At 34.0% G+C, this 20987-nt stretch overlaps 3 protein-coding genes across 5 annotated transcripts; 2 read left to right on the top strand and 1 right to left on the bottom strand.

Moving 5' to 3' along the window:
• Positions 1 to 1923: 1923 nt before the first annotated feature.
• On the top strand, positions 1924 to 2957 carry LOC112019311 (short chain aldehyde dehydrogenase 1). The gene is made up of 2 exons (XM_024051848.2): positions 1924 to 2024; positions 2147 to 2957. Exons 1-2 carry the CDS (start codon positions 1993 to 1995, stop codon positions 2943 to 2945), a joined length of 831 nt encoding a protein of 276 aa, XP_023907616.1. The 5' UTR covers positions 1924 to 1992; the 3' UTR covers positions 2946 to 2957.
• A 9628-nt stretch (positions 2958 to 12585) lies between these two features.
• On the top strand, positions 12586 to 13325 carry LOC112019336 (small ribosomal subunit protein eS17-like). Its single transcript, XM_024051865.2, has one exon. It carries the CDS (start codon positions 12678 to 12680, stop codon positions 13119 to 13121), a length of 444 nt encoding a protein of 147 aa, XP_023907633.1. The 5' UTR covers positions 12586 to 12677; the 3' UTR covers positions 13122 to 13325.
• Positions 13326 to 14409: 1084 nt separating this feature from the next.
• On the bottom strand, positions 14410 to 20607 carry LOC112019309 (uncharacterized). 3 transcript variants are annotated; one of them, XM_065782908.1, is made up of 8 exons: positions 20501 to 20607; positions 20310 to 20401; positions 20108 to 20223; positions 19696 to 19781; positions 19279 to 19520; positions 17857 to 18046; positions 16001 to 16184; positions 14410 to 15039 (listed from the first exon to the last, which is right to left on the bottom strand). In XM_065782908.1, exons 1-8 carry the CDS (start codon positions 20551 to 20553, stop codon positions 14737 to 14739), a joined length of 1266 nt encoding a protein of 421 aa, XP_065638980.1. In that variant the 5' UTR covers positions 20554 to 20607; the 3' UTR covers positions 14410 to 14736. The 3 variants fall into 3 exon arrangements, with proteins under 3 accessions (XP_065638980.1, XP_065638978.1, XP_065638979.1); XM_065782906.1 differs by lacking the exon at positions 20501 to 20607 and having other exon boundaries at positions 17857 to 18085; positions 20108 to 20212; positions 20300 to 20397; XM_065782907.1 differs by lacking the exon at positions 20501 to 20607 and having other exon boundaries at positions 20108 to 20212; positions 20300 to 20397.
• Between the last annotated feature and the right edge of the window lie 380 nt (positions 20608 to 20987).

The following is a 20987-nucleotide window of genomic DNA, read 5'->3' as shown; positions in this document are numbered from 1 at the left end:
AGATTCATAAATAGTACTAAAAAATATAATAAGACTCATAAATAATAACAAAAATAAATTAAATAGTCAAATAAACTAACTTTTTAATTTGTAGTCAAACACACACTTATTTGTATAGTGAGAGACACTAATTTTATTGCAAAGAATCATAAGTCAATAACAGCTTTTTGTAAAGGGATTCTGCTCTGACACCGTCAAGAGGTAAAAGAGATTAGAACAATTACATTAGTTGATGTAAAATTGTGCAAAATGGAAAAAGGTGCTCATTTTACACAATATGAGCAAAAAAAACTCCCACATCAGCCCGTGCAAACTTTTGTATAAATGCAAGTTGCTACAGTACCGTGCAAATATGCACGGGTACTATAGCATATGCATATAATTTTTTAACCATTTTTTCTCTCTCCTCTCTATACCTAACCCTCAGCTCCCTCTCTCTCTTAGGTGCACACAACTCTTTCTTTCTCTCATCTGATCAATCTTTCTTCCTCTCATCAATCTTTCTTCCTCCAGCTTCCGTCAATCGCCACTGCCGCCGATCGCAATCGCTGCTAATCGCTCTTTCTTCCTTTGTTTCTTGTTGTTTTCGGGTTGAATGGGCTTGATCAGTGGGTTTCAGGTTGAATGGGGTTGAATGTCTCTCGCCATCGCTATCGCCATCGCCACCGCTTGCCTTTGGAGGCATCGATCTTGTTTCTCGTTCTCACCATCGCCACCGAAGGTGTCAATCTTGTTGCTCAAGGCGAGGCATCGATTCCGGTGTGATACCATTTTGATCCATTTTGCTCAAGGTGAGGCGTCGATTCCAGTGTGGGTTTTGATCCATTTTGCTGGGTTTGTTTTTCTAGTTTTCTGCCGGTGGGTTGTGTGGATTCCGGTGTGATACCGGTGTGGATTGTGGGTGTGGGTCGGTGGCTGTGTGGGTAAAGAAATGAATATTTTATTTGAATAAATGTGTACAATAGACAAACTGATGTAGGTGTTTTGTAACAATAAGGATGTAAAATAGAAAAAGTAGGTTTTAGATGTGCAAAATGGAAAAATTTATGCACAAGTTGATGTAATTGCTCTTATGCATATCAAAATGAATTTAGGTGTATTTGGGATCTTTTTATTTTATTAAAATTAAAAAAAATTTACTAAAAATACTTTAAATAAAAGTAAAAATTAGCTAAAATAGTACAATAAGACCTATAAATAGTACCAAAAAATGCAGTGTAGGCCATAGATAGTAGCAAAAATAAGTTGAATAGTAAAATAAACTAACTTTTTTAATTTTTACCAAATACACACTTGGTACATAAACTGTTTTGAAAATAATGAATTTAAGTTATGGTTTTAGATGTTTTTTCAGATATGTGTAATTTGTGCGCAACAAATTTAACTCTTAATATTAAACAGTTTCATAGTAATATTGATTTCAGTTGTTTTATGGGTGCCTGTAAAACAGTTTGTGAGCAAGAAGGTTAACTCTTAGTATTAAACAGTTTCATAGTAATGTCAAATGTGCTAGTGGAAGTGTACTGATGGTTAACTATAGAATGACTTCCAAAAGATGTTAGTATAGTGGTTTTCAAAATCTTATGACATATATGAGATCCTGAATCTTAAACTTTTAGATGGTATCTTAAGGGAACAAAGGGCTATACACATCTAAGGAGATACTCAGGTTCAAAGAGCTCTGATCGAACATCTAAATAAAACCTCGAATGGCTTCTAAAAACTATTATATATTTTCTGGAAAAGTAACTATAGTTAATGTTTTCCTGTTCTTGTATTTTTAAAAATATAAAAAATAAAAAAATTCATCTCCATGTTTTAAAGCTGTCAAAAGGAGATACTTTCCACTTCTTAAATGATCTTAACTACCCCACACCCACCTAAAAGAAACCCAACAACTGAGAATTAAAAACCATTTTCTTTAATAGCATATAATGTGGTTTCTGCACTATTAAAGATCAAATAAAGTAGCACACTCACCCAAGGAAAAAGATGAGTACTTCTTCAACGCCCATTGCTAAAAGGTACAACCCCTCCTTTGGTTGAAGTTCATGAACTCACTGTCACAGCCTATATCATTTCACTATGTAAGAGAGGAACAAAATGAAGTTACAAAATAACCATATTTGTTTGCAACATATTGCAGGTTGGAAGGAAAGGTGGCCATTATAACTGGTGGTGCCAGCGGCTTAGGAGAGAGCACAGCAAGGCTATTTGTTCAACATGGTGCAAAGGTAGTAATTGCAGATATTCAAGATGACCTTGGCCATCCCCTCTGCAAAGACCTTGGCCCTGAAGAAACCGTCTCTTTTGTCCATTGCGATGTAACTAGTGACTCTGATGTCCAGAATCTCGTAGACTTCACTATCTCCAAGTATGGAAAGCTTGATATTATGTACAATAATGCTGGCACTGCAGGCAGTATGGATCCAAGAATCTTAGCTACAAACAACGAAGAATTCAAGAGGGTGTTTGATGTCAATGTGTTTGGTTCTTTCTTGGGGGCCAAGCATGCTGCCAGGGTAATGATTCCAGCCAAGAAAGGGTGCATTCTCTTCACATCAAGCACAGCTTCAGTAATTTCCTTCAGTGGGCCACATGCATACACAGCATCCAAGTATGCTATTGTAGGGTTGGCTAAGAACTTGTCTGCAGAGTTGGGACAGTATGGGATAAGAGTTAATTGTATATCTCCATTTGCAACCGCAACACCAATGTTGACTCAAACTTTGGGGACATCGGATAAGACCAAGCTGGATGAGGTGATTTGTGAAGCAGCAAACTTGAAAGGAGTAGTTTCTGAGCCAAAAGATATTGCAGAGGCAGCACTCTATTTGGCAAGCGATGAGTCTAAGTATGTGAGTGGGCTCAATCTTGTGGTTGATGGAGGTTATAGTGCAATCAATCCGTCATTTCCAATGGCAATGAAAAGCCTTTTTTCTTGAGCTAGTTTTGTATTAGTCCAACTCCATTGTATTCTTTTTTCTCAGTTTTGTGTTTATCTTCTAAATGTTTATGCAGTCCAATATGGTGAGAAAATATGCTATAGTTTTGAATGAAGATGAGTTGTAACTTCGACCCAAATGAAATGAAATTAGGAGTTGTAACATTTCAAGATGTAATTTTTGCGGTGATTATTAATTCTTAATGTTGTTCTTTCTTGGTCTGCATTCGAGTGAATTCATTCAGAATCAAATGAATAAAGGAAAGATGTCAATCAAAAAGCTCACAAAAATCGAGTAAAGAGTATACCGACATGCTATGTACAAACAAACTTAAGATATTTTTCTAATCAATATGTCTAAAGTTATCACAATCTGTACTGGACGCATGCACATGTTTTTTTCAATCAAAATCAGAAGTATGTCTCATATCTATAAGACAAATGAGCCCACAAAAAATAAAGGCACATTATCCGATGTTCAATCCATCTTATAATCCGTATTCTTATATATATATATATATATATATCTCTCTCTCTCTCAGAGAGAGAGAGACCTCATGCAATATATATATATATATGCAATATATATATATATAGAAAGAGAGAGAGAGAGAGACAGAAAGACCTTATGCAGGAGTGCATTATGTACTATCATATAACGCTCTAATATTTCATTTAACATTTTTTTTACTGTAACTCAAAAAATCAGCACGTTAACTTTTTCTTTACCGTTATCTAAAAGGTGGGCTATTAATGAAAATTAGACCAAATCTTATGAAAAACTTAAGTTCACTTATTCCCTTACATATTATGACCCAAGCATTATCATTTCCCACGTGTAAATGAAAGCCAAGACTTTAACCCACTTACAAATTTGCTTTTTCCTCCCCCACGTGTAGATGAAACTAAAAAGCCAAGATCCTAACTCACTTAGAAATTCTCTTCATCCATACAAGTTTCCCTTCAGACTACACACACTTTTCAGCTTCTTTGAAAGTAACAGTTTGCAGTTAGGATTTAGTGATTCTATCTGACAAAACCAACGTTTCTACTCATTTTTCAAGTCTTAATTCAGCCATCTTATGTAAACTAATGCAGATGTATAGTTAAGGAAAATAAAAAAATAAAAAAAATAAAAAAAGGGAAATGTACAATCTAACCTCAACAGTCCCACTACTTTATTCTCTCTCTCTCTCTCTCTCTCTCTCTCATTTTGTATGGTATATTGGGATTCCCCAAATTGAAGATGGTATTCAATTTTACCAATAGGCTACACATTGGAAAGATTGTCTTCTAAGATAACGAGTACTTCTTTTTGCGTGTTACAAAAAATGTCAAATGGTATGCGATATGACATAGTCACTAATAGTCATATTGCATTCAACTATATTCATATTAAATTTTGAGTTGTCAGTGATGCTATGGTACTAGATATGAAAACCAATTTGTTGCAATGACTTTTGATATGCTCCTACAAACAATTAAGAAATTCACAGAAAGTTGGACCAAACTGTTTGTGATGCCTTTGATTGCAGGGTTTTTTTTTTTTTTTTTTTAAGCAAATGCATAAAAGTGGTAGGTCCATCATAAGTATATAGACGATCATAATTGAGATATTGTAGTCATAGATTCTGATAGCATTTGTCCTTTTTGAAAATCTAAACAATTTATAGGATTCTAACCAAAAATACTTGGCATATAATCTATGATACAAATATAATTTTGGTATACCATATAGTAGAAACTAGAGAGGACTACAGAAACTTTTAGTTAAATGCTTAACATTTTTTTTTTAAGTCTTACTATAGTATTTACATGGTTTGGCTTAAAGTACAATTTCAATGGCAAAATCAATGATATAGTTATTCAATCAAATCCATGAGCAACAAGGGTATGCCATATGTGATCTTTTTACTATAATTATTACTTCATTTAATTATTGTTAGTTCCTAATTTATATAGTTTGTAAAATTAAAAAAAAAAAAAAAAAATTGTGGCTAACAATATGTACTTATTTTACTTATTATAGCAAATCTATGTTTATTTAGATGTTCATTTCTATGAATCCTCTTCAAGCGTTTCTTGCTTACTCAATTCCTATTGATGTAGATAGTGAAGATCGGAATCCTATAGAAACCAAGTTTATTATTTCAATTTGAGACCAACATAATTTAATTATACTTTATATGCAAAGTTTGAGACCAACATACTTCTATACAGGGGTGCATGAGGTTATGCCATGTGACGCTCTAATTTTGCATTTAGCATTTTTTTTTTTAACTTTTTTCATTAAGTTTTTTTTACTATTACCCAAAAGATCACATTAACTTATTTTTATAGTTATCTCATTAATTTTGTAAAGTTGTGATTTCTAACTATCTTGTATTGGCTTTAATTCCGTACCAAATTTGATTGTAATTTCTTCAATCATTTTCCCTGTATGTAAGTGGGTTTATTTATAAGGGATTAGTGAGAGATCAGTGAAGAATCAAGCTTCAAAAGATGAATCAGTGGAATTTGCAACTAGCTCACGAGTAGCTTGCGAGAAGCAACCCGCGAAAAGGCCACGTGTGAAGCACATGACTGGAAATTGAAGAGTCATGCTAGGCAATGATTTTCGCAAGTGTTTCGCGAGAAGGGCCAACCTATAAAGCACCCGTGAAATTGTCTATTTGGCAAAAAGTTTATTTGCTTTACCAAATTCTTTAACCACGCTATATATACCCTCATTACCCATGAATTGTAAAGGGTACTTTTCAAAGGGAAAACCCTAGCAAATACACTTAAGAGTTAGAGATTGTTATACCCACAATTATCTACACATTTCCTTGTGGTTTTCCTCAAACTCCTACCTCTCCATCTCTAGATCATTGAAAGGTTGTTAATTCAAACACTTACCACATCCATTCTAAGTGATAAGTGAGATTTTGGGGCTACTGGGAAGCATTGGAAGGAGCCATTCATTGACGGATGCAATCGAGCTGAATTGTGGGATCGAGAAAGTTAGAGAAGATAAGACTCCGAAAAGTCCGTTGGTAGCAAGAGCTCAAGTACATGGGAGTAGACTAGGCTTGGAGGGTCTTTTGTTATTCGTGTACTCCAACTTTATTCTCTAGTGGATCGATTTCAACTTGGATGGTCACGGAGAGGTTTTTCGCCAAGTTCTTCAGTTTCCATTTCGATAACATGTCTTCTTGTTATCTTGTGTTTGCATCTCTCTTCTTACTCTTTAAGCTTTCATTTTATTGTTGATGATGGATGAATATGGCTTAGGGTAGTGCTATCGGTTTATTGTGCATACTTACTTTTATTTCGCATTAGTTTAAGTTAGAATAAAAGCAATCTAGCCGTAATTTTTAATTAGGGGTCTGAACAAGCTCTTGTGTTTTAGCACAATTCTGAGCTTTCAAATTTCTTGAAATTTCACCACACATTTTTCTCTTCTTCGTGTCTTTTAACATACCCACCGTTTTAGTTTTAAAAACAAAAGCAAAAGAAAAAAAAATTAAGGACTAATATAACTAACCAGATAAAGTCCTAAGGAAAGATAGAGAGACACAAAAATATTGTGGATTGTTAAATGTAACTTTTTTTTAATATTACCAAACTAAAAGACCTAATATTAAAAAAGCATTTATAAGAAAGAGAGAGAGGAAATTGAGGGGCAACCACCATCATCATGCTAGCCTAACCCCTACGGGCAAATCTTTTTGTTATTGCTTTTTGAGATGAATTCATTACTAACAAAATTCTATAATAATTATGTTATAATATATATACAACATTTTTCAAAACCATCTTACATAAAACATTACAATCTTATCAGTGCATCACAAGGGAAACTTACTAGTATAATATAATGAATAGGAAAATACTAAATCTCTTACAAATTTTACTACAAAATCTTCATAAACTAAAGGTTGAACTTCAACAGTATAATAAATGAATGTCTAAGTAATCTTTTTATGATTTGTGACACATCAATTTATAAAATTTATGTGGTAAAACTTGTAATATCTCGTTCATCAAAAAAAAAAAAATTAATATCTTAAACATCATTCAATAAATAAATGACCCAAAATGCTACTACCAATCCAAGCTCCCTGTTTCAGTTCAAATTGCAAAAGACACATCCCTTTAAAACCAGGAAAAAAAAAAGTGAGTTTAGGCAAAATGTCATATATCAATTACTCACTTTTATAACTTCTATCACAGCCACAGGTAGTACTCAACCACTCATAATTGTTTTTTAATCGGAAGACAAACAACAACAAAGATAAAATAAACAACAAGATAGACAGTCCAACAAAACCTATCCCATGATGTAATACTCAACCACTTAACTCGTAGTTGGTTTCAATGCAACTATAAAAATTTTAATTCTTCAACCACGCCTAGTTTAAATATCCATTTAAACCACGCCAGCTCTAGTATATAGTATAATACCAAAGCTGCCAATGGGAAGAAGGTAAGTTCAATAATTTATATAGTATAATACCAAAGTTTTTTTTTTTTTTAATAAATACCAAAGTTATATTAGCATTCTTAAGTAAAATATTTCTTATATTCGTTGACTTTTTAATTAGGTAAAGTGGCCTATATTTAACTAAAAATGAAATAAACCAATATCTAATCAACTTTTAAACAACTCTCCCGAAATAAACCTTTTTAATTAGGAGTTCCAACGTTTTGAATATGCCTGGGTTATATATTAGTGTTAGTTTGGATAGCAACGCATTTGCGTTTGTGCTGGCGTTTGCGTTTTTTGGCTGGATCATGTGCACTGTTCACAGGACCCGCAAGTATGGAAAAATGAAAATCTAATTTTAAAACTGGATTCCACGACACTATTCACACATTTAAAAATTATTTTGCTACAGCGTTTTCAGTTTTCAGTTTTCAGCAATAAGTAATATTTAAATAGACCCTTAGTAGATCATTTTTTATGTTTTTTGGGGGTTAACTTGCAAATTGGGTAGTGGCGTATATTGTTTGGCTTACCTCTATAACTTTTTTAACTGGAATCTCATTTTGTTTTAATGAGAGACTGCCACGTCACCCGCTAACTAAATAAAATGTGAAGATTAAAACCTACTATCACTTGTCATTGTATATTTAAATCAAAATGACATGTCCAGTTAAAAAAGTACTAGAAATAAGCCAAACCCATTGAAGAATCATATTTTCCATGAATTCCTCCCTCCAAGACACCAAGCCTCAACATTCAACCACCATTCTTCGGGGAAAATGGGCATTTGCCTCTAATTTACAAACTATGCAGCAAAATGCCTTTATTTTGAAACTATTTAGCAAAATACTCCTGTTTTTTAAACTCGATTTTAACAAAATAGAATTCTGTGTAAAACTCAATATCCTTAAAATCGAGTTCTATATACATTTTTAAGTGGAACTCGACATTAGCAATGTCGAGTTCCTTAAATTTTTTTGAAAATTTAGGTGGCAAAATAGATATAGATCTCGACATTACTAATATCAAGTTATAATAACTCAATTTGTTAAAATCGAGTTTCAAAAATAAAGACATTTTGCTAAATAGTTTCAAAACATAGGCATTTTGCTGCATAATTTCTAAATTAAGGGCAAATGCCCATTTTTCCTCCCATTCTTCTATCCAATTTAAAGATAGTTTCAACTTTCAACTTTCCTTTTAATACCATCAATTATTAGGACATTTCAACTACCTTGCGTTTTCTAGTAATTAAACCAACTCCATGATTGGTCAGTGGTATCCTACATTATTGATTTTGTGAGTACATTTTAAATTCTTCTATCCTTCCAATTTTAAATTCTTCTATCCTTCAAATTATATTGAGCAATATTATGGACAACAATTTTCAGAACATTTTTTATTTTTTATAACAGTTAATTTGGAAAGCTTTTATTGATTCTTATCTAGATTTATTATTGGCATAATTTTTTTACTTAACAATCACAAGTTGCCACCTAATCAGTTGTGAATTTTTTACTGGCCCGCAACATAACCAACCCCAAGTCCAATAAAATTGAGCCTAACAGCCAACCCAGTAGCAATAACTAACGCGGAAAAAATCAGTGGATTCATGATATAATCTATTGAGGGAATTATTAAAATGTAAAATGACTTTCTTTCTTTTCTCTAAAAAAAAATGATATATTTTTTAATAGATTAATTACAAATCTCATTTCAATTTGAAGATTTTAATTTCAATTAGGTGAACTCTTTTTTCAAGCTTGGTCAATTTAACTAACCTAATCAATTAATAGAAATAATTATTAAAGTTGGTTTATTGTTTTATTGCATTATAATTGACGCAGCAAACTGTAGCCACTCAATAATTATTATAGAGTCTATAGTCAATGATACTGTTAATCCAGAAACAATTGAGTCAAAAAAACCATATCAGGCCTTTCTTATCCCAATATGCCCAAACCTAGGCCCAACTCTTCCTCTTTTTAGTTCAACAAAGGCCCAATTTTGTACAAACCCAATTCAGCCTAATTCTCCACTAGGCTTAAACATATACATTTATTTCATTTCTTGCGCCAACAAGATCCACAAATCACCAACATCTTACCCAAAAGCCCATTTCACAAATCCCTCATATGAAAACACACCACAAAACCCTACCTCCTTTCCCTTTTAAAGATCAATCCCAATATTCCGGAACCTAAGCCCAACTCTTTTTTTTGTTTTTTTGGTTCAAGTGTTCATCCAAGGCTCAACTTTGTACAAAGACAATTCAGGCCCAATTCCCCACTAGGCTTGAATAAACCTCTATTCCATTTCATGGGCCAACAAAATCCACACCATGATATGGCCTTTACCAAGGTTGGTTGCGAAAAGTTAACCCCGATTAATTTGTCAGTAAAAGTACTATTTAATGAATGGTATAAATTTTTCATGAATAGTGACATTTTGTTTTGTTTTGTTATGTAGGCTTTAACGTATGATTCCTTCTAATCATTCTTCTTTTATCATAGATGGTTCTTTTATATCACTTTTTCTTTCTATCTTCTTTCTGTCTTCTTGCAACGATAAAATGTGTAGTCTTCAGTTTTCTATCACTCTATCTTGCAATAATGAAACATGGAGATTCTTCTACCTATCTCATGCTAATGAACAATATCTGTTTGCCATGCCTATTGCTGTGGGTCAGTCTGTATCTGCATAGTTGTCATAGTCAAGGGGTCAGAGCTATCTACTTCCATGTCAATGTACATGAGTTGGCATTCATGTTCTGTTGGTTTGAATTCTTCACAGTAAGGACAATAGTTGACTGCTTGTAATTCTGGAGTTCTGTCTATTAGGTTTCAGGCACCTGAAGTGTGAGATTACAATCTTGTGAAGAAGGGAATTATGCATCTATTATTGCCAAAAAATGATAATTATGTTGTTGCTAGCAAGCACTTGGTTATCTATGTAGATCTCGTTAGCAATTAATTGACATACCATTAGACCATTGTCTAAGGCTGCCAATGGGAATAAGGTAAGTTCCCTAATTTTGATAGTATAATACCAAAGTTATATTAGCATTCTTAGGTAAAATATATCTTATATTCATTATCTTTTTAATTAGGAAACGTAGCCTATATCTAACTAAAAATGAAATAAACCTAAATCTAATCAATTTTCAAGCCACTCTCCTAAAACATCTCTTGACAACAGGCCATTCTATTTATTAAAGATGGTGGAGCCCAGCGTTTTATATATGCCTGAAGTTATATATTAGATTTTTTTTTTTTTTTTTTTTTGGGAGGGTGGTAATTTGGGAATTGGATAGTGGCATATATTGTCTGCTTGATTTTGTGGCAATGATTTGCTGTAACTTGTTTTTCCTGTGATTATATTGAAGAATCATATCTTCCATGAATTCCTCTCTCCAAGTCGCCAAGCCTCAACAACCAGTCCTTTGATGAGGGCTTAAGAACACTTAAGTAGTTTTCTATGTGTCAGCTCTCATAATCTAGTAGTTTCAATTATCATTTTAATGGACAATGCTACAGAAACAATAAATTTTACAAAAATTTTCAAAACAATTGAGTTAACAAGTTTTTACTATTTCTCATATTGGTCCACCACTAATATTACTACCTCCGTCTCAGTTTGTTTATCCTTTATTCTATTTTGGGATATCCCAAAATATTGCCCTGTTTCTAAAAATAAAAATTATTAATTTACTAATATTTCCATTATACCCCTACTTTATTTTCAAAACTATTTGAAAAGAAAACTAACTAATATTTTAAAAAATCAATTTAATTGGGGTACCTTTTTAGTTGCCTCATTAAGAATAACTCTCTTTAAAAAAATTGAAAATTTTATTTAAAGGTAATTTTGTAAACTTATACATTTTTATAAGGCAGACAAGACAATAAATGACATTTCCTTATAAAGTTTGACTTTTCAAACAGAACAAACAAATTGGGACGGATGGAGTATTTTTTTTTTTTATCTACTAATAATACCTTACTACCTTGTTAGTTGTAAAATTTATAGTATCTCTAGGCTCGTCAAAGAGAAAGTTTGTGGACACAACTTTTGCCACAATCTTAATGTGGTTAACTGTAAGTCTACATTTTTTTTTTTTTTTTTTTTTTTTAAAGGTACTCAATTTATGTAAAAATAATAAGCAAAACATTTACAATCTACCGCATCAAAATTATGACATAAAAGTTCTTATCCTTAAAACTCCTTATTGAATTATAATTGACACTGCAAAGCTTTGCTACCCAATACATTTTATGCTGTCAATCTAGAACCAACTAAGTCAAACAACCATACCGGGCCTTCTCTTCCCTTTTAAAGATCTTAACCAATCCCAAACCTAAGCCCAACTTCTGTTTTTTAGTTCAACCAAGGCTCATCTTTGTACAAACACAATTCAGGCCCAATTCTCCACTAGGCTTGAATATACACCCTTTATTCCATTTCATGGGCCAACAAAATCCACAACAAATCTCCCACACCGTTCCACTCAAAAGCCCATTTCACAAATCCCTCATATAAATTAAAAAAACCACAAAACCCTACCTCCTTTCCCTTTTAAAGATCAATCCCAACATTCCCAAACCTAAGCCCAACTCCTTTTTTTTGGGTTCAACCAATGCTCAACTTTGTAGTTTGCACAAACACAATTCAGGCCCAATTCTACACTAGGCTTGAAAATACAACCTTTAATCCATATCATGGGCCAACAAAATCCACAACAAATCTCCCACATCTTTCCAATCAAAAGCCCACTCCACAAATCCCTCGTACAAAAACACCACAATACCCTACCTCCGTTCCCATTTAAAGATCAATCCTAATATTCCCAAACCTAAACCCAACTCTCTCTTTTTGGTTCAACCAAGGCTCAACTTTTTAGTCTGCACAAACACAATTCAGGCCCAACTCTCCACTAGGCTTGAAAATACATCCTTTATTCCATTTCGTGGGGCCAAGAAGATCCACATCTTTCCACTCAAAAAAAGCCCATTTCACAAATCCCTCATATAAAAACACCACAAAACCCAACCTCAAACCCAATATTCCCAAACCAAAGCCCAACTATTTTTTTGAACAAACACAATTCAGGCCCAAATATCCACTAGGCCTCAAAAGCCCATTTCGCAAATCCCTAATATAAAAACACCACAAAACCCTACTTCCAGTCCCTCCTCTCTCATCTCGTTCTACATTCTCTCATTCTCACACACCGCCCCTACACAGCACAGCACAGCCAAAAGCAGCATGGGTCGCGTTCGCACAAAGACCGTGAAGAAGTCCTCACGCCAAGTCATCGAGCGATACTACTCGCGCATGACCATGGATTTCCACACCAACAAGAAGCTCCTGCAAGAGGTGGCCATCATTCCCACCAAGCGCCTCCGCAACAAGATCGCCGGGTTCTCGACCCACCTCATCAAGCGGATCCAGAAGGGTCCGGTCCGCGGGATCTCGCTCAAGCTCCAGGAGGAAGAGCGCGAGCGCCGCATGGACTTCGTCCCCGACGTCTCCGCCATCAACACCGAACTCATCGAGGTCGACAAGGAGACTCTCGACATGTTGGCCACTCTTGGCATGGGTGACATGCCTGGCCTCGTCAAGGTCGACCCGGTTCCCGTTTCCAATATCCAGACCAATTTCGGGCGACCCGGTGGTGCCGGCGGACCCGGTAGGAGGTTCCGTGATTAGGAGGAGACAACAAGGAAAATGGTGTTTGTTCGTTGGAACAGTTTTGAATGAAGGATGACTGTTAGTTATTTGTCGTTTTTTTTTTTTTAATGTTTTTTCTTTCATTATCATTTGACGTTGTCGTTTATTATGGGTTTGATTTAGGTTTTTTTTGTTTGTTGTTAAAGAATGGAGATTGCTTTATGAAATTCAAATGTTTGGAATCGCGATGGTGTTTTGGTTGATTATTACTAATTAGTATTAGTTTTGTTTTTGGAATTTGGTTTTTTAGGGCATATTTTGGCTTTGGTTTGAGAAGGAAAATCAGAAATGGTGTTTGAAATGAATAGGACCTTAATTGGTGATGAATTCGTGGCTGTGATGCACTTTAATAATTTTGTTGTGGGTTCGACCTAGGATGCACATAGGATGACCTAGGATACAGAGACTTCATTTGGGGTGCCTTACCTTAACGGTGTCCTACATGCCATATCATGTTATAATTTTGCTTGTGTCGTATCCGTGTTGCTGTGTCGTGTTCGTGCTTACTAGGGATCTGACTGTATTTGTCAAAATTAGTAGGCTTTAAGCGTTATACGAATTTGGGTACAAAATGTTTGCTTTCTGTTGAATCAAGTAGAATTGTTGGTACTTTTGATTGAGGGGTACAAAATGTTGCCTTCTATTGAATTGAGTAAATTTGTTGGTACTTTTGATTGAGGGGAGGGCCATCATAGTCTTTATCATATCATTTCAATTTTTCACTTAATTGATAGTTGTTTATAAGTATTTTTGGGGGAGACCCCGTTGAGAACTGCTGTAGGCTCATCACTCTTCACAATTTGCTTCTGTCCTTATTTTTTTGTTTTTATCTTTACTTGTAATTTGAACTTGATCAGAACCGTGATCAATGATTTTATAATATTGAGTTCTTTTAGCTCATAAAAAAGATGGTGGTTCTTATTTCTTAGTGGAGGGCTCATTTACACTAATTGCATGGAATAGCATGAATGAGAGAGGTAGTTAGCCGTAAGGGCTATAAGTGAGCAGGGTTCATTTTGAATAAGATTTCATATACAATGTATTTTGTTTGAGATTTGGCAGTTTAATTAGAATCGGATCTCAACTCTTTTGAATATAATTTGGATTGTGATTGTGGATTTTGCTCAAAACTTGCTTATGCTAGATGTGCTTGTATAAATGCACAGTAGATGGACAATGAATTCAAAGTTTGTTCATGGTATCATGCTCAAAATAACTTCGGAAATGGTGAAAATGGTTTGTCCAGCTAAAGTATGAAAACCAACAATGAATGCAAGGGTGTAAGTAGGCACTTCATTTTTTCCCAATAGCAATCAGTTTCTACTTACAAAAGATAAAAAGCCACGGAAAACCCCTACACCAAGAGGCATAAACTCTTCCTCGTGTTCTAATTTCTGAATATAATCTTCAAATTTAGACCAGATAGGAGTATTTACAGATCAAGCAAATATGTTCCTAACTTCCTAGAGAAATGGCAGAATAAACACCTCATTTTTCAACATCAAGCCAAAGTCATTGAGTGCAAATCCTTAACTACAAATGATTTTTGTGCTTGTAGAAGACAACAAAAGGTTGCACCATGGCATGGCCAAGATTACTCACTTGAATTTGCAAGCCCAACCATGTTGAGCATATGGCGATCCTCCTTAAATCTTTCTAATACAGAACCTTTGACAGCATCATGCGTTCCTTGTTTCCCTTTTGGAACAACTCTCCAGCATTCTATCACTTCTGGGCATATTCGACTGGTCTTGGAGAGGCAGGGACTACCGAATGTGGTACAGTTGAATGTGTGACCCTGATCAAAGCTTGCAGAGAGAAACAGACCAAAGTGATTCACTCGTCCTCCAAAACCAATGCCATTTGGGATGTCATCTGAACTGAAATTCACGGCACACTGCAGATACGTGGACACTACATATCTTAAGAACATGTTATAATTGGAGAAACAACTAAAATTGCAATGTAAATCACTGAGATGCGTTTGCTTTTTGTGTCGTGTGTAATGCAACCAATTATCATCCAAAAAGGAGAAAACACCAAAACATAAGATTAGTAAACATTAGCATGAAAAAACGAAATGAAATAAGTATTAGATAATCTTAACATAAAAATTGGGTTGGTTCCATCTCATCACTTCAACCTTCCTTAAAGCTCAAAACTTCCACTTGCATTTTAGATCATAGAACATGTCAAATATTTTAAACCTTATAAAACCCAATTTACTAAACTTCCTAGGTGATCAAACTTAATCCTACCTTAAAAATATCTTTCTTGTTAGTTGCCCAAATAAAATCAGGATGAGAACAGTCAACTGATATAAAGGACCATTGAGTCAAAACTAAGCCTGAGTTAGACTCACTGCTTCAGACTTCATTAGTTGTCCCCTTCCTAGCAGATGACAATTGTTATTACTGTTTGTTTATAAGTGACAATTGTTCTTATCATCCACGCAAGGTTAAGGAAAACCTCCAAAGCATTTTCTAATAAATCACTCGGTCATATACATATATAGGGCAGGTCTACTACCAGAGCTACCTTTGCAGTTTCCATGGCCACTTTAGGCTGTTCATTTCCACTTGAAATAATATGTACGAATTCAAAATAATAAAGACGAGACTCATCTAAGATCATGAACTTAATATAGAGAAAGTTACTCAACCAATAAATAATTAATGAACTTAATAATCCATAAACTTATTAAACTACAGAGAAAGTTGTGACATTTAGGCACAGCATGTGAATATAGAGTTATATTCTATCAGAAGGACCAAATAATAAAGACGAGACTCATCTAAGATCATGCCACAATGAAAAAACCTTGAACTCAGAACCATATGAAAACAATAGAAGCTTACCCATTGAAGATTTTTGTTTGCTCCAGTAGGCCTGAATATAGAAGCCTTTGGATATAGCTGAAAAAGAAAAGACTTCATGTCTCCATAGAAATCCCCATGCCTCTCAAAAGGCTGAGAAGCATATCCTCCATATACACAACCTTCTTTATCCTTAATAATCAACACAGTCGGCCCTCCATCTTTTCTGCAGTTCAATTGAACAATTACCCATTCCACTCCTATTTAAAAATTAGTTGCAGCAACTGAGAAACTGAAATAAAAATAAAAAGCATTAAGCATTTGTATTTCGTTAGGGAAAGCGAATAGTAAACAAGGCCAACGCATTAATGCAATATAGTAGAACATCAATGTTTTTACAAATAAATAAGTCTTTACTTTATGGATAGGCATTTATGCCATTGTCGAGAGGTTTCTTGCCACCATCAGAATCTTCTTATACTAGCTGAGGAAATCATCTCTACTACAGATTAGGGCCTCAATGGAAGCTGTTACTACCAATTTGTACAGCAAAATCTACTTGATGCGGGAGACGCAAGAAAATTATTATTTAGTATTATTTATATTTGCAAGTTAATTGTATTTTTATGTTTTAGGTCCTAGTAGTTTATTAGGCTATTAGTATTTTAATTTAGAAGCAAGGTTATTTTTTTAATAAGGCAATTAGAGTTTTCTAGCCAACTAGAACTAGGGTTTAGCAATCCTTTATAAGCAACCTGTTGTACTCCTTGAGGAGATAATTGATATTTTGATGAATGAAAAAAAATTGTCGTTTGGTCTTTCTTTGGTCTGATGCTGACTCCAAATCTACCCTAGGTGCTGACTCCTAGTAGTTTTCCCGTTTGGTACTGACTCCAAGCAAGGCCTAGGTGCTGACTCCTAGGTCATATCTCTTTATTTTGTTGTTATTTCAATTTTGTTCCGGTTGTCCTACGTTACCACTTTGTCGGATGCATGATCAATTTAATTTTAATTAATTAATAAGCGAATGCCAGAAAAGGTCAGGACAGCAGCACTAACAAATAATTTAGAATAATTTGGAGTATCTAGAAATATATAAGCATGCATTCTTATTTTTAAACTCTTCTAAACATAATAGGACTCTTGCACAGTCAGAATCTCACACCAACTTTGAGAACATTTTACAGATAATGCATGTTCCATTTAAGTATGCTTGATATTAAGAATCAACATAACTGAGGAGTGAACTGAAGTGGCAGTTACTGCCAAGCACAGTAGTCTCCTTGTTTGTGTTTGTATTGTTGATATTAATGTCTATAATGCTTTCCTGGCGTTTATGTAACCATTACAACATGATCCCATGACAACTCGAATTTCAACATCAACATTGTGTGTGGGAACAGAACCCATGAATCCTGTAGCCTCATGATCTTCTTCACGTAGTTTTTAGGTGTTTTTTTGTTTGCTTAATATATAAGAAGTATGAAACACAACGTTTGGAGAATCATTTTCTTCAAGAAGTGCAATCTTGATTTAACCAAATTTAGCATTATCAAGTGCTAACAAGAAAAAACATGATGAACGATGCTCATAAATATAAGCAGCAGCAGAAGTGAAAGGTTTCTGATCCTCAAGAAAACAAAAATCAAACAAACAGCTTGGTGCAGTCATGTCACATTCCAAGTTACATTTTCTGCCTTCGTGAGAAAAATTCTTCTTGTAAAAACTATATATTGCACGGTTTATTTTCTGAAAAGTATATGAACCTCAAACACCTCATTTTGGACTCAAAACAAAGACAATCATAAAGAAGGAAATCAAACTCAATTCACAAGGTATAGGAATAAAAATTTATATCAACAAATTTAATGAGATATAAGTTAATGAGATCCACTCACGATATATTGCCCAAGAATGTGTTGAAACTTAGGCCATTGTAAGCACTATGGTATAAAAGTTTCCATTCCTCCAGCTCTTGCTGTGAAAGGGCTCCTCCAATATGCCAAGCGTATTCCTTCCTCAATAACATCATATTAGAATCAACACTCTCCCCGTGCAGTAGACAAGGAACTTGTGATCCTGGTCTTCCTGCACAAAATGGTGGAACATTAAAAAGAGGATTGTTTCCTGACATGTCCCACAAAATAGGATAATCATAAGAGCTAAAGTACAGAATCCCCTCCTAAACTGCTTCAGGATCCATAATATACAGAACTGAAAATAATCAGGTCTGGTAATTTTCCATATGAAGTATTTAAGGAACAACAGAAAAACACACACAGGGAGGCTTTCTTCAAATATTGATCTAGTAATATGTAAAAACAGAATCCATAATCATCTAAAAGAAAAGGAACAACCCCTAGGGTTTAGTCTAATGGTTCCCAAAGCCTCATGATATCCATAAGGTCCTAGGTTCAAAACTCTAGCCAATATCTTGGGGTTACCCCCAAGAGATTCCTCCATGTAGTCACCCAGTGTATGTGGGACATGAGGACTACACACCTAGAGGAATAATCAGGTGCTCGAAGAACTCTAGACATCCACGTTAGCGAAAAGAAACATTACGCAAGTTACAAGATATCTTAATCCCTCATAAAATGATATTGCATATGGCGGTTCATGTTTTTCTCTAATTAATAAAAATATCACAAATTTCTTTTCTAAATCAGTGCCTAATACAAATTATTAAAAGAATTCAATTATTAAAACTTAAAAAAAAAAATTTCAGGAACTAGCTATTAGAACAGTATTTGTCATGATATATGAAGCCTATGACTAAGGTTATTATGCGTCAACAAGCAAAGAAGTGCCAATGAGCTCTGGCTCAAATGACACCTCCTTGTCCCCTTTTAAAAGCAAGCTGAAGAGTGAGATTGTTGATTCAATACCCAATAGGTAATCCGGCACCAAAAAAAAAAAAAAAAAACAAAGCAACAAAGCAATAAAAGAGCAGTAAACCAAATAATTCATAATTTTTAATAAAAATCAAATTTAAAAAAAATTCAACTCCAGTAAATTTACAGAATGCATGTGTCTTAACTACAGTTTATCTGCTTATATTTACTTCATGTTGTTGGCAACCTTGACATGACATAATTTGCTTATTTAAAATTAAACATGATACATTTCTTTATATAAAAAAAGAAAGGGAATCGTTAATTCCACCAAAGAAGTCTCTTTTTAATTTTTTTCACAAGATACAACTAGAAATTCTTTTCTTTCTTTTTTGGATACTGAATAGACCTAACTACTATCAAAATGGAAAACAATAAAACTGACAGCAGTCCAAAGAATATACAAATCTAAAGCAGGAAGAAAACCTGCGTCAGGTGGCATCAACAAGCTTGCGAGATACTTCTTAACAGATGGGAGAAGAGCACACCAATTTCTGAAATCTTCGAAAGACATACTTTTTTCAGCACTTCCTTCACAATGCTTTGAAAAAGTTGCAGCATTAAGAAATATGTCCACAACGTCCTTCTGTGAACTTGGTCCAAGTTCAGCATCTTTCTCAGAAAATATAGTTCCAAACATCACAATCAAAACAGATTCCAGATCAGACCTGACATTAAAGCTCCCAACATGATTCTCACCATCACAACCATATATATACACATACAAAGCCAACTATCTTAGAAGTTTTTACATTGAAATATGACTAAATTTTATCAAAATTCAAATCTTAACTTAGAAACAAAATTCAGCACCCAACAAAATAAATAGACCTAAATTACTACCTGTCCAAAATGCCATTGCCGGACACGTCTACTAATTGGTAAATGAACTCTTCAATGTCATCTTTTGTTCCTTTCTCATAAGTTCCCTGCAATACACAATAAACCCATTACAAAATGCAGGTCTCTAAACTACTTGAACCAACCTAAGCCGACCCAAGATTATAGTCCTACATTATGAAATGTAGGACCATAAACTAGCCAAGCCGAGTCAAGTATTATAATTTCAGAATTGGTTTATTTAATTTTATTTCAAACACGAGTTGAGCTCGAGCTTATCACGAGTATTTAAAATTCCAGGATTGGTTTTATTTAATTTTGTTTCTAACATAAGTCGAGCTCAAACAATAAACATAAATACAATTTAAAAAAAAAAAAAAAAAAAAAAAAAAAAAAAATAGTATATTTCACTTACTTTAGCAATAACGAGGTCTTGAAAGGAGAGGCGTTGGTCCTTGCGTTGCTGGGAGACTAAATCGAACATGCGGTCACCGAGGGGACCATGAAGTCCAAAATATGTCTGAGACAAAGATTTTAAGAAAGAATTGGAAATGTTTTGAGTGTCGAAAATTTTAAGGAATTTTTAGAGCGAAGAAATTAAAGAAACCTTGAAAACTGAGGAACGATGTATTGGTTGTTGGTTTGAGATTGTGCAGCCAAGGATGCGAACAAGGATTTAAGATCTTCCAGTTCTTTTTTACTGAAAGCTCTACAATTGAACAATGATATATAAATTAATTAGTAAATTAATTAATCATATTATTAATTATAAACATTAACATATAGATACAGAGAGAGAGAGAGAGACCTGGAGGCCGAAGCGTAGCGGGGATTCGCCGGAGGTGACTGAGCGTTGCCCATATTGCTTGTGTTGAACCGCTTTTTGCTTGTGCTCTCTTAAATTGGTTTTTGCTTTTGGTTTTATAGTTTCTAAAAAGATAAGTAAAGATTTTTTTTTTTTTTTTTGAGAAGAATATAAGTAAAGAATACTATCAAAAAAAAATTTATATATATATATATAAAGATAATAAGTAAAGAACTTTCTTTTTTTCTTTTTTCTTTTTTCAAAAAAAAAAAAATTTTCTCTCTCACTGTTTTTGGGTATTTGATATTGGCCCCAATACTAGATTTATTATACCTTTTCCATATCAGATGCATATTGTATTTTGGGATGTTTTATTACTTTCTTTTTTTTCTTTTACTTCTTTTTGCCCAAAATTAGTCCATGTGCGATTTGTTTCTTAAAGTCTTAAAAAAAGTTATAAAAAAAAAAAAAAACGCTCATTATCTCTAAC

Source organism: Quercus suber, unplaced genomic scaffold (assembly GCF_002906115.3).
Source record: "Quercus suber isolate HL8 unplaced genomic scaffold, Cork oak 2.0 scaffold_320, whole genome shotgun sequence".
In the NCBI taxonomy this organism is placed as follows: Eukaryota; Viridiplantae; Streptophyta; class Magnoliopsida; order Fagales; family Fagaceae; genus Quercus; species Quercus suber.
The sequence above is the reverse complement of the archived record's forward strand: the minus strand, read 5'-3'. Positions and strand labels throughout refer to the sequence as shown.

Excerpts from the sequence above, each read along its gene's own strand:
- LOC112019311 (XM_024051848.2), top strand. The coding sequence starts at position 1,993 with ATGAGTACTTCTTCAACGCCCATTGCTAAAAG. Across the intron at positions 2,025-2,146 it reads TCAACGCCCATTGCTAAAAG|GTTGGAAGGAAAGGTGGCCA; the intron begins GTACAACCCCTC and ends AACATATTGCAG.
- LOC112019336 (XM_024051865.2), top strand. The coding sequence starts at position 12,678 with ATGGGTCGCGTTCGCACAAAGACCGTGAAGAAGTCCTCACGCCAAGTC.
- LOC112019309 (XM_065782908.1), bottom strand. The coding sequence starts at position 20,553 with ATGGGCAACGCTCAGTCACCTCCGGCGAATCCCCGCTACGCTTCGGCC. Across the intron at positions 19,782-20,107 it reads AAGACCTCGTTATTGCTAAA|GGAACTTATGAGAAAGGAAC; the intron begins GTAAGTGAAATA and ends TGTGTATTGCAG. Across the intron at positions 19,521-19,695 it reads GGCAATGGCATTTTGGACAG|GTCTGATCTGGAATCTGTTT; the intron begins GTAGTAATTTAG and ends CTTTAATGTCAG.